We start from the raw sequence: 13249 nt of genomic DNA, 5'->3' as shown, positions 1-13249 counted from the left end.
GTTAAAATGGGGATGTAGAAAATAAAGATTAGAATGCTCTTTGTTCAAAAAGGTGACAATCACTGAATGAGTCATTTACCCTAACTTACCTCTGATTCTCGCTCTATAGTTCTTTATCAGTCTCCATCTAATGACAATTACTGTGACCACAACCACTGCCAGTAGTATCAGCATAACAACAATAGAGAGACTGGCAATAAAAGTAAAATTTGGTTCCTTTGTTTGGGGAAATTCTCTCGTCTTTTCTGCAGTAAAGAAAGAAAAACAGTATAGCGTGTAGACTATCAATAGCAATATGTGATACAAATATTTTTGACGAAACAAACACCATCTTTGCATCCCATTTTGCAAGGATGGCTGCAAAATCTTGTTACCATGAATTGTTTCTGTTATATGCATATGTCAAGATGTGCAGCATGATGCTACACTGATTTCCCAGTAACAAGTCATATATCCGCGCTGAACAATGTCTCTTCTTGTTTTGCGTAGTTATGTTAGCATCTCTGAAAGCAGAGATACCAGTTATCACATAACTTCCCATATTATTAACCTGCCATTCACATATGGACATTGTTTTTTTCTTCTTTTTTTGTTTTCTAGCAACATCAGGCTGCAATCGAGGTACCTGTTTTTATTGAATCTGGTTCAAATGTAATTTAATATATTTTTAATACATTTATACATGCACAGATTTTCCTGTGCATACATTAATTTTTAAAACAATTGAAATTTTAAAAAAAGATAAGTTTTCTGCTTTTTATTTAAGCATGTTTCGTGTGAAATTATTTTGTATGCCTTCGAGAACAAAACATTCATGGGATTGAAAAGATGTGGCTTTCTGTTCTGTTGTTAACAATGTATATTTGTTCTTATATTTATCTGCATATATATTTATATATCAGGTTAACTATCTAGGTAGCTATCACCGTTACAATTGATTAAGTTAAATATTTTGTTTATATATCGATCAAGACGGTTAAGAGAGAATTAGACACATACCATGTGTTAATTTGCATTGTTAGTTAGGTTGTTTATTAATTTTTGTTTTATTTTTTATTTCAGTATTTGTTAATGTAATATTGTATGATGGACTTAACCTTGTCCAAAATCTAGTTTATTTTCTACTTGACCCGAGTTATTGATGTTTTTATTCTTTAAACAACTAACACTTAGTTAAAATATTCTCAATATGTATGGACTTAATATCAGGATCATTATTAGTAATAGCAAGTATGTTTATTTGGGTCTGGCACTGGGTTATTGGAATCCCCTACAATTTACCTGGTGTACCTGACATTGTCAATGTTATATATTATAATTTTAGTAACAGACTTTCTAATAATAACTAACATTTTATTTAGTAAACATTAGGAACTTTCTGGAAGGTTATTTCCAATAAGGTAATTTTTTTACGAAAATGTTGATTGTGACTGAGGTCAAGTGGAAGACTACATAATCTTGCTGCTGGCTAGATTATTCATTCGTCCTTTAAGATGTAGCAGAAGCAATTTTTATTTTATTGTTGTGCCCAGATGTTCATTTGGGCTGGAATTTATTTCTCCAAATTTTCTAACTCAGTGAATATTTTCTCTGGAAATAGAGTGTTCATAATATTCTTGGACAGAAAGATTCACTGGGCTTTACAGTGAAATCAAACCTGGAATTAGAGTACTTTATTTCAACAAAAGACTCTTGGTACAACAACACAGTACTGGCTGCCACTAAAGTTTATTCAGAACTGTAAATTATTTTGACTTGTGTCTGTAATTCTAGGATTATCTTGGGATTTAATTTTCAATACCCTGAGTTCTTTTGTTTTATTTTCACTTTGTATTCTAGAAAAATAAATTTGTTGAATTTTACAAAGTTTGTTGCTTTTCAATCTTTTATGTTACTTATTCCAAGAGCTTAGTCTCGAAACACATGAAGGAAATATCAGTCAAAATTCCCATAATTTACAAATAGAACACTAGAACTAAATTCAGTTTATCATTATATGCATTGTTTTTGATAAGCACTCGATCAAACATCATGTTCCAAATGTGATTTTTAAAGGAAGAACCCTGTTCCAAGGTGCTTACCCGACTGATTATCGGAAATTAATTTTCATCTTCGTACACAGGCTAGCCAGAATTATATAAAACAGCGGAATGTGCAAACAAGAATTTCATTAATAATTTACACCTATACAAGAAACAAGGAAAAAAAACTGTTTACCTTGTATGTCTTTATTAGTATTCATTATTATTTATATCAAGACATTACAAAGAGTGCAGGCACTTTTTGTATGTATGTAAAGAAATGTCTAGTTCATGCTTTGTGTTTTGGATGTCTGACAATGCTGTGACATCTGTATAGAGATCTGTAGATGAAAATGAGTCCCCTATGTTATGTAATCTATATTTTCTGTAACTTTTCTTATATGATTTTATTTTATTTTCATAATTTTTAGTTATGGTTGTAAACTGTTTAGAACATGTTTTTGTTATAAATTTTGTGCCTAATTTGGCTCTGTTGGAAACACAAATCATGTAGAAAAGGTAAATAGTTGTTTATGTATGTGTTGACAATTAGTAATAATAATCATAATAATAAGACTTATAAAGGCACCTATGGCGTAGTTCCTCAGTGACTGATGGGGTATGAATGTTTTAAGAACTCTGTGGCTGCTCCATTGGTTGCGTGAGGTATTGTGAATATAGTATGTCGTGACTTAGTACTTCGTAAATCAATAGTGTATGTTGTCATATGGAGTGCACTGCAAAATACAATTGCAATTTACTGTGTATATAATAAAAAAGGTAAGCATTCAGTTCCATTCTGATTTCTGGAGTCATTCACACTCTTTGATCTAAGTCTGCAGATGTATTTTATGTTGTACTTAGATATGTTTTGAGAGGAAAAACATCTGGACTGTCCAGTAGTGATAGAAAATGCTCATTATTTGGACAATAATATTATTCTGGAACTGTTATAAACTATTTTAAACAATTATGGAGAACACCATCCTGACAATATCACAGTTCTTGGAGGACCAGTACATTTCAGGTATTGAAATTATATGGGACTTTTCATTTGTTTAGGACTGTCAAAGCCTTTTATAAGGACAAATTTGGATTCACTTCTTTATACTGCAAGTTCCTCTCACATTTTTCATTTATCACATTAATAATTAAATTGTTTGTTGAGTTTTACAAAACTTGTTGGTTTTGTTTCTTTTCCGTTACTTAACTTTGTGACCATAGAGACGTAACACCTAGTAAAGGTGGTAGGTCATTAATAAATAATTTCAATAGCAATGGACCTAGAATTTAGCCTTGTGGTACTCCATATGTAATTGTTCCAGGTTCAGGCTGAACATTATTTCTATAAACATGTTGTGTTCTCTAACTTAAGTATGAAGTAAACCATCTAATCATGCTTCATCACATTATTAAATTTTCAGTTTATTCAAAAGGATTTCACAATCCACCATGTCAAAAGCTGTCCTGAAATCTACAAATACAGATCCTATTATTCTACCTTGATCAAGTGCTTGAAGCCATTAATCAGTTAGTGAGATAAAGGCAGTCTCACATGAATGTTTCTGCCTAAGGCCTGACTGATTAGGGTGTAACAGCAAGTGTTTGGTTAAATATGACATGAACGAGTCATGGACATGTTTTTCAATCAATTTTGACAAGTTCAGTAGTATTGAGATTGGCTGTTAGTTATCAGCATCATCCTTAGAACCAGATTTGTGAATAGGCATTACTTTTGCAGTTTTCCATACTTTGGGGACAGATGAGGTTGCAATACTTAAACTGATTATGAATGTTATTCCATCTTCAATAGCTGAGGCAGATGTTTTAACGAGTCATGGACCAATCTGATCAAGTCCTGTAGCTTTCTTGGTATTAAGTTCAATAAGAATTTTTTAACAAAGTTATTTTTATACTGGTGGGATAGAGAAACACCTACTGAAGGGATTTTGCTGGTACTGAACTTTTTCAGTTCATTAAAGTTGTTTTTTATGACTGGTTTCGTTAACTTTGTGGAAATTTTGGTGAAAAAAATCATTGAAAACATTTGCAATGTCAGTGTCACAAGTGATGTTGGTGTCATTTACCAGAAATGAGAGAATTTTATTTTGCCTGATCTTTGTGTGTTCCCCCAATGAGTCAACTGAAAACTTTCCAAATGCAGTTTGTGTTGCTCTTTTTGTTTTCAAGCACTGATTGATAATGTTTTTTTTCAGCTTTTTTAATCATACTTGTTATTTTTATTTCTCCATACTTTATATTGTGCATGGTTTCCCACAGCCTTGAATTGGTCCCGTGTTTTCATGGCATCTAGGATTTCATTATTAAGCCAATTAGGCTGGATTTCATACTTTATGTACTTTCAGTGGTGCATGCATTGAGACTACATCCATAAATATGTCAGTCTACACCATTCATCTATGTTATCAAAATTTTGGATTATATTCCACGGAAATTTATATAGGTCACTGAGCAACTGTTGTTCATAAAAAAATTTGAATGATCTTAAGTGACAGTTTTGTGTGTATTTTTCCTATTTCTCTTGCATTTAACCTCTCTTGTCAAAAAAATAGGATAATGGTCACTAAGACCAACCTTCGGCACATTAACACAAGCCACATTGTCTGGCTGAAGCTGAGACTCGGACCCACGCAGACGGAGGTGAGATGGCAATGATCCTTAATGGACAGTGCTTTAGACCACTCGGCCACTCTGGGCCCCCCACATTGTCTGGTAGGTTGGTATAAATGTGATCAATAAGAGTACTTAATATTTCTGTTACCCTTGTGGGTTCATTTACCAGCTGGACTAGACCTAATGATTCATTACATTCCATCAAGTTGTTGTTTATTTGAGTACTGAAGTCCTTATTTACATTGCAGAGTATATATGTTTCTTTCTCCTGTTCAAGAACATTTTCCATTTGTTTCAAAGAGTTAACATTCCAAATTGCTTTGGAGGAAGGTGGCCTATAAATGAAACCAGTCAGGAATGATTTTGCATTATTTTGAGAAATTTCCACCCATATACTCTCAATTTCATGGGACTCCAAGCCAGGTCGCCTTTCTGCATTTACATCTTCCCTAATGTATACAACAAGACCGCCCCCTCAGCTGTCTCTCTGTCTCTGCATAATGGTTTCTTGTAGCCATGACAGTGAAATAGATTATCATTGTGGTTAGCATTTGATCTTGTTTCAATGAGTCCTAAAACATTTATATTATTTTCCTTGGAAGACAACATCAACTTAATCTGGTCTATTTTTCCCACTATACCTTGTACATTTAAGTGACCTATGTTAAAAAAACCTTATTTACTTTCATGTCAATTATATGTATGTCATCATGCAATGGGGCACTCACTGACATTGTCTCCATACTACTTTTATCATTTTGACATCCTGTTTCCATATTTAAATGTTCATATATATTAGCATCTGCAAAGTCACAAATAAAGATCCATACAATCATCTAGATTGATTATTCTAACATCAACAGAGCTCGAGTTTGAAACATACGATACAACCAGTCCTAACACTTAACTCTTAATGATGGCACCTAGCAAGGCAGCTGTTAGTATCCTTTGTTAGAATCTTTGGTATGACTTGGCCAGGGTTCAAACCTGTGACCTCCCACATCCAAGGTGGACTCTCTAACCACAAGGCCACCAGAGCGATTGCTGAGGACAGTGAAAGAAGGTAACAGCCCTAGTGATGGAAAATAAATCCCTTCCTCAGTAACTGCAAAACTGAAGGCCCGACCAATTAAAGTATCAAACTTGAATGTCTGAAAACAAAATACCAGTCAGCAACAGACAGACATGATAAGCTTGCTGAATGACTTTCAAATATGAAAATGAAGGCTGAATTGCTTTAAAAAAAAAAAAAAAAAAAAAAAAAAAAAAAAAAAAAAAAAACCAAATAAAATGTGATCTAAGCCAATGTCTCATCAATGAAGAGGAAAACAGTAAGCTGAAGGATAAAATAGTGTTTGAATAAATACAAAGATTTACTGTCAGAAATAACTGCAAAAAAATGGTTCTGCTGCTACTGATCCTGAATTTCTCTTGTCAATAATAGAAGACATTAAAAAGCTGAAAACTAGAATTGTAATTGTAGTAAATGAAGAATCTGAAAAGTTCAGGAATAACATCACCAAGGTAATGAGAAACAATGTAAAATTAATAGCTGTTGTGGACCTACTTATGTCTTTTATAACAGAAACTTAAAACAATCAACAGTAATATGGATAAATGTGTGAATAATGAAATCATGTTGAAAGCTATTAACTTTACTACTGTAACAGCAAATAAAAACTTGTCTTCAATCTCCAAGAGTTCTGTCAAATGGAGATCATACAAATGATTCTGTGAAGATAAGCTCAGGTTATAAAAATGTTGTGAATGGCAAGCATCACTGTAATGGTGCAAGAGTTTTGTAGATATTTTGTTGCAGCACATTTTGTCATGGTAAACATGACAGATAACCATTAAGACTGATGTATGGGCTAGGCTCACAATAAATAGATAGCTTTCAATGGTGAACCTCTCTTGTTTGGGGGACATGAGTGAATTTTATTTTGAGTCCATTTAGATAATGGTGAGACAGATAGGAGCGAGCGATGTTAATGTAAGGTCCTGTAGCAGAAAATGACAAAGTTGAGACAACCCAGCAACAATTTATTCCATTTGGAAATAAGTGTCATAATATGAAATTTCCATGAAGAGTTATGTGTGTGTATGATTTGGATTTTTAACGTAGCTTTAAAAAAAAAATCAGTTATATTGCTACAATGTCTGCAGTGTGACAGTTTATAGTGTGACAGTTTATAGTGATGTCTAGCACTGGGGCATCATGCCCCATACATGCAGCATGATGTCCCACCCAGTCACATTATGCTGACACCAGGCCGACCAGTCCTAGCACTAACCTCTTAATGCTGAGTGCCAAGCAGTGCAGCTGTTAGTACCATTTTTGTAAGTCTTTGGTATGACTCGGCCTGGGATCGAACCCATGACCTTCTGCATCCGAGGCGGACACTCTAACCACTAGGCCACCATAAGAGTTATAAATATATGTGGAATAGAGAGAATTATTCTAGTTTCAATGGGAGTGTTAAAATTTAGTCGGTTAGAGAAAATGAATCCTGATTGGCTAAGCTAAACGGGAGTGGGGTGTTCCCAGATGAAATTCAAAGTTTTAAGTATTCTCCCTCATGAAATTAGTCCAGCCAAGTTTTTCTATCAAAAGGGAAGTCTTAGGGATCCAGAGGAAACTAATAAGTAATTTTACTTATTAAATAAATTATTCAAGAGATGGGGTTATGGAAGAATTTGAGAGACCTGAAACCAGAGAGAGAGATTCAGCTGCACAGAAAGAGTGAGTCTTGAAAAGTCAAAAAGATATTGTCTCAATCACATACAATTTGCCCAATGGTGCAAATGTATAATTATTTGTTGAATTTATTCATTTTAAATGTATACTTCAATTTTCTTTGAGTTCAGATGTTAATCATGCATTCACTGTCTTGAATGTTGCGATTCATGTATTGTAGAATGTCATAAAATATATCATTGATATGTGTTCAGATTTAGTGGCTTGTTATGTAATAGAAATGTATTGTTGGAACTTCATCCACTGCTCTGATACAAATTGTGAGAATTAATTTATCTGTCTTAAATGATGCATAGCATGTATGTTAAGAATTGATTTTACTATATGTCAATGAATCGCTAGCTAGCAAGTAATGTAGTTAAGACAAGACACAAGTCATTAATTTGTGTAATTAAGTTGTGAATTCTCTTAACTGAAAATTGGCATGTGTCGATTAAGATTGTTCAGCTAATGACTTACAGCCCACAGTGGGAATATTAGTTTATCTAAGAGTTCTAGTTATGTCTTAGATGAACTAGGAATGCGGAGTAGCCACTAGAGAAGCATTAATTTCATGGAAACAAGCGTGTGTGTACCAGGTTACAAGCTGACAACATTAGCTTAGTTTGGTTGAATTTAAGGTAATATCTGACATACAAAGAGCAGGAATGCAGGAGAAGAAAAACCTGACAAATATTTAGGTTGTGTATTTTATTTATTTGAAGGGAAAAATGTAGCTTCATACCTGTTCTACACAATGGGAAGAAGTGCATACTACAATCAAGTTTTGGCTGATGATCTGAAGCAGTAGGAGAGAGAGAGGAAGACAAGGAATAGAAATACGGCAATGCTGTTCCATCACCAACAGTGATTTGAAAATGACCAGAAACAACCAGGTTATGCTGACATGCCAGCAATTTGTGTTTGATCCTTCAATTGATTCTACGATGAAACTTGTTTAATTGGTATAACAGAATGGCTAATTACATTTCATAAATTTGTAATTCTATTTCTAAGAGAAAGTGTATCATTCAAGTGTCATAATCGATTTCATTTTGTTTATATAATTAGCTTCATTAAAAATCCATATCACAAACATTGTTTATGTAATTGATTCAATTGTTATATTTTGCATACTGGGCAACATGTTGCTCTATTCTATATCTTTGCACAGATCTGTTATTCCATTCATTAATTTCATATTTTATGCTATTATTTACTTGATCCTGGCAATAACGCTGTGGTCAACCATCTCCTAGATAACAATAACCAAAGCACCATAACAGGTGGGGGATCATGACATATCACACATGCTCACAATCACTATTCTAATATCAGCAGTGAAACTCATGGCTCTTCCAATACCAGTACCTGGGATTTTCTTATCAAAGAAAATCAAGCAGCCCAAAACATCATGAAATTTCCATGAAACAAACACTGCAGATTGGTGACTCGATCATTAAATATTTCATTGAAAGCTTTGGGCCAAAGTTAAGTCATTACCTGGGGTGAGAAATGTGATCAGAGAAATAGACCATTTCAATTTGATAAAATTATCACCAATGTTGGAGGTAATGATGTTAACAACAACAAGAATGAACTAATAGAAGATTTTTATGATATTCAGAATAACATCTTCTTGGACAACCCAGATTATAAAGTATTCATTTGGACAGTTTCTCCAATAACTGACACACATTTCTGAAACCTGAATCCTAGAACACCTATGCACACAAACTGATTGAAATTGAAAATGTGCTTGTTATAAAGTCTGGTTTGGTGCTTGAGTTCCGCATGACTAAGGACAGAACCCATATAAACTAATAACGACTTTCACAGTTTTTGCATGCAATAAATGAACATGTTCCAATACTCAAAGGTAAATACATTAATCAAAGATATGAGGGACCAAGACAGCACTTTCATAAAACCAGACAAGCTAAGTAGGTGTTATAACTGCTTGAACCTGGGCATGGCTTTGATGCATGCAGACATACGAAGAAAATTCAATGCCATGACTATATGGAATATAGATATAAGGCAAAAGAGTGTCTATTTGTCAGCTTTAGAAAATAACTGCAATAAGAATTTTATGTGGAACATTTTAACAAACTAAGTGCAGGTAAGCTTTCCAAAAGGTCATAAAAAAAAATCAAAAAACCTAGCCAGGAAGGCTACACTATTGATGAGAATGCTGAAACAGCAAGGACATTCAACAAAGTTTTGCTAGCACAGACTCCAGAATTAAAGAACACATTGTCAACTCTAATCACAATGAACTAAGAAAATTGTGTTAAAAAAAGCTCCACCTGATACAAAATTTGTTATATCTGCAATACCAATTGAAAAGGTTTTACAATTTTTGCAAACTATTGCAATATGGAATCTTGGACCATATTTCCTGAGGGCTATTATTTCCGATAGCATATCTTACATATGTAATTTATGCATATCTATGAGGCTGGAACTGATGACTTAATTAATCTAGGGATTCAACCCAATTTAATCCTGTATAGCAAGTTGATTATTTATAGCAAATAGTATTTATGAAACACAGCTTTGTGTATTTACCTATATACTGGTCATGACAAAGAGATTCTTTACTTCCCTTGAAACATTTTTCTACAGCAAGTCCTGTTACACATACTGTGAATGTTCCAGTTACTTCTGCAGTATCAAACATAAGCACGTCACCAATTGCCTGTGAAAGAGAAAAGGAAATAAAAACAGACTTAATATATACATTAAAGAAATGGTGCTTACAAAATGAACACTATCAACCAGAATGCCTCCCTGGCTGATAATTAGGCACTAAACTGATAAAAGTGCCATAATATTTTAGTTATCTTGTGGTACTTACCACAGTTCCTGGTGCAGGCTTCCATTTCAGTTGAACTGGCTGTGTTCCGCATGCTTGCAAATGTAAATTGGCCTGAAGACCAGTTCCATTTTTTAATTGGTGTATTGTGGGTTTGCAGCAATTCTCCAATGGTGGCACTGAAAACAAAATAATTATATTAATGGATGCCTGATGTAATTTTCATGTTTTGCAAAATATAACTTGTATATTGGTGGATATACTGGTAATAATGGCTTAACCCTTTACCTCATGCAAGCGCCCTTGGATGCCTCTACTCCATTCACACGGAAGCGCCTTTTGACGCCTCTACTCCATTCGCATGGAAGCATCTTTTGACACCTGCTGTAAACATCAGCCATTTTAAGCCGGTTTTCATAGTGCCACTTTCGGGGAAAACCCCCTATTAGATACTACATTCATTTCTGAGAATGACAATTATGTCAGATCACATGGTCATTGTTTATGCTCTGGTCGATATCTGCTATTTAAAGTAATTGGGTCGTAATCTCCACTCTCCAAAATGGAGGTCGTGGATTTCATTCAGTACTTACAAAGTTTTTATGATTAGAATCACAACTATGAAAGATTCAATAACTTAGGTAAAGGCTCTGATATTGATGTAGGCAGCAATTAGTTTTTATAAATTATCAAATTCTGATGACTTACTGAATAAGACGCAGACAAAAAACTTGCAAATTTCGAGTACAAGAAATGGCAGATACGGTTGGTCACACAGCCTCACTGACATGACGGTGAAAAAGTTCTCTTAAAAATTTAAAGCACATAAAAAATTCTTCCATGAACAATAATTACAGTTATAACAACCGGACTTTACTCTTAAATTTTTCCACACATAATAGATGTGTACCAGAAATGTAAAATGGTTAAAATTGCAGTTAAACGTAACATACACTACATTGCTTAACAGTAAACAGGCAGGCCTATGCATATGGAGTCAAATAGGTAACAGGTGTTTTATTTATAGGGCGCTGCACCTTGTGACTATGCTCTATGAGGTAAAGGGTTATAATGAAATTAAAATCTTGAATACTTTCAAGAAATTCAAATTCTAGATGTCTCATTACATCCACTATTCTAGCACTGATATATCTTATCAATATGCTATCTTAAATCTTACCAAAATAAATGGAGATAAAAATGTTATCAAACCGAGTTAAAGCAAATGAGCATGCAGATCATATGAGCTGAATGTTCAATTACTAGTGTGATTTATGAGCACCGAGCAGTCTACTTGCACATCATACAAGCATTAGAGAAAACAGTTTCCTAACAGAAAGGGTCTATCTAAATGGTATGGCCATTGTCTCACAGACTGTGTCGACATGCAGACATGTTAAAAGATTACATGTATGGGGTTACACACTCCGTCACCAGCACACTCTGCTACCAGTCACACTGGCCAATCAAGCTGTCAGTATTCCAGGTTGGTCAATCAAGCAATCAGCACCCACCAATCTCAGTCAGCAACGCCCGATCACCTGCTACTTGACCAGCAACACCGTTTATTCAGCTCTATGGCTACTATGGTTCAGCTTCACAGCTGCTATGGTTGACTTCTATGGTTAGCTCTGCAGCTGGCACCACATCGACTCCGATTACTCCGATAACTCCAGTCACTCTGGTCAGTCCGACCACTCTGATCATTCTGGCCATTCGGGTCAGTCCGACCACTCCAATCAATGGTCATTCTGTGATCACTCAGGTCAGCTGTATATACATCTAACATCGTGTACTACACATGACATGGGCATATATGATAAAACATAATGACATTATATACGGTAAGTTATACAGATTACATTATCGGCACAATAATTACAAAACAACAAACAGGTTCAGAAGCAAACCTAACCATGCCCAACAAGAATCATACAGTATTAAACATTTCTTGAAAATGCAACTTTATATATTGCTAATATAAATCTCTTGCTAAGTCACAAACAAGAATAGAAAATATTTGCATGATACTACATAAGCCGAAGCTACATAGAAAATATACAAAAGTAAACATGGTAGTAATATAGTTATAATTTATGCACAAGAAATTAATAATTCACATACCTCTACAGCAGAAGATGTGCAAGTCCTTAAAGTAGACCCCTCACTGACTAGATGTTCTGTAATGTGAAGATTTAATCTTACGGTGAGGCATTTATACACAGACGAAGTCATCATACATTGTCTGTGCACTGGAAGCATTCAGTTTTTCCCATTGAAAGCACTTTGCACGTGCGGCATAGGATGAACCGAACTCACTATTTTGAAATATTGTACAATATACATAAATCACCCTCAGGTATCATTGTACACAAAAAAATGAAACCCTAGTACATGAATTTAATAAATAAAAGAATTGACAATCTGAACACTCTCCCATTTGTTTCACCCCAGTTCCAATTTTGAAAATGAAGGAGTTCCAAACACTGTCAACTTATTGGAGATTCAAAGCAGAAAGAAGCTCCTGATGTAAACAAGCAGACAGACTGCCCGCTGTCCTTTTCTGGTTTATGAAACAGTCCATTTCAGTACAAACTGTGATGTATGCACCCTAAACATGCAATGTCGAGTTTTAATATTTCTAAAACAAAACTGAACAAATAAAAAGAAGGAACTCTTGTATACATGCATTCGAAGAGCTGTAGCTCCAAACTTTATGGAATTAATGAGATTATTAAGTAAAGTGAAACACATCACATCTGTTGCTGGTAAACATAGATTCACCCATGCAAAGACGGCAACCATATTACTAAAGATACTCTCATCTGATTCGAAATGCCAACAAATTTACAGCGTTTGGGACCCAGTTACAACAAGCAGATTAGACATTATAAATCAATGAATAAATTACTCAGTCTTGTGTCTTTTTTATATCCCTGAAGCTTTTTGTTTTCAAAGTCTGTGGTGCGCAGTACAAGCAAAATGAAATGGTGTATGAATACTATAATTAGATAAAAAGTAAGATGTTCACTGAAACTT

The 13249-nt window shown here is 34.4% G+C and overlaps 1 protein-coding gene across 3 annotated transcripts in view; it reads right to left on the bottom strand.

Annotated features, from left to right (window-relative positions):
* The window catches only part of LOC149798650 (uncharacterized), a 56709-nt gene that overhangs the window by 20446 nt on the left and 23014 nt on the right, over nucleotides 1-13249 (bottom strand). For 2 of the 3 annotated variants that reach the window (XM_089957489.1, XM_089957491.1), the window contains 3 exons: nucleotides 10253-10389; nucleotides 9964-10093; nucleotides 90-245 (listed from right to left, as the gene is read on the bottom strand). In XM_089957489.1, coding sequence (XP_089813615.1) covers nucleotides 90-245; nucleotides 9964-10093; nucleotides 10253-10389 — 423 coding nt within the window. The remainder of the gene's footprint in view (nucleotides 1-89; nucleotides 246-9963; nucleotides 10094-10252; nucleotides 10390-13249) is intronic. The other variant, XM_089957490.1, reaches the window with a different exon arrangement.

Source organism: Sinohyriopsis cumingii, chromosome 5 (genome assembly GCF_028554795.1).
Source record: "Sinohyriopsis cumingii isolate HCF-2022 chromosome 5, ASM2855479v2, whole genome shotgun sequence".
Classification (NCBI taxonomy): domain Eukaryota; kingdom Metazoa; phylum Mollusca; class Bivalvia; order Unionida; family Unionidae; genus Sinohyriopsis; species Sinohyriopsis cumingii.
Note: the sequence above shows the minus strand (reverse complement) of the source record. Positions and strands in the feature narration are given on the sequence as shown.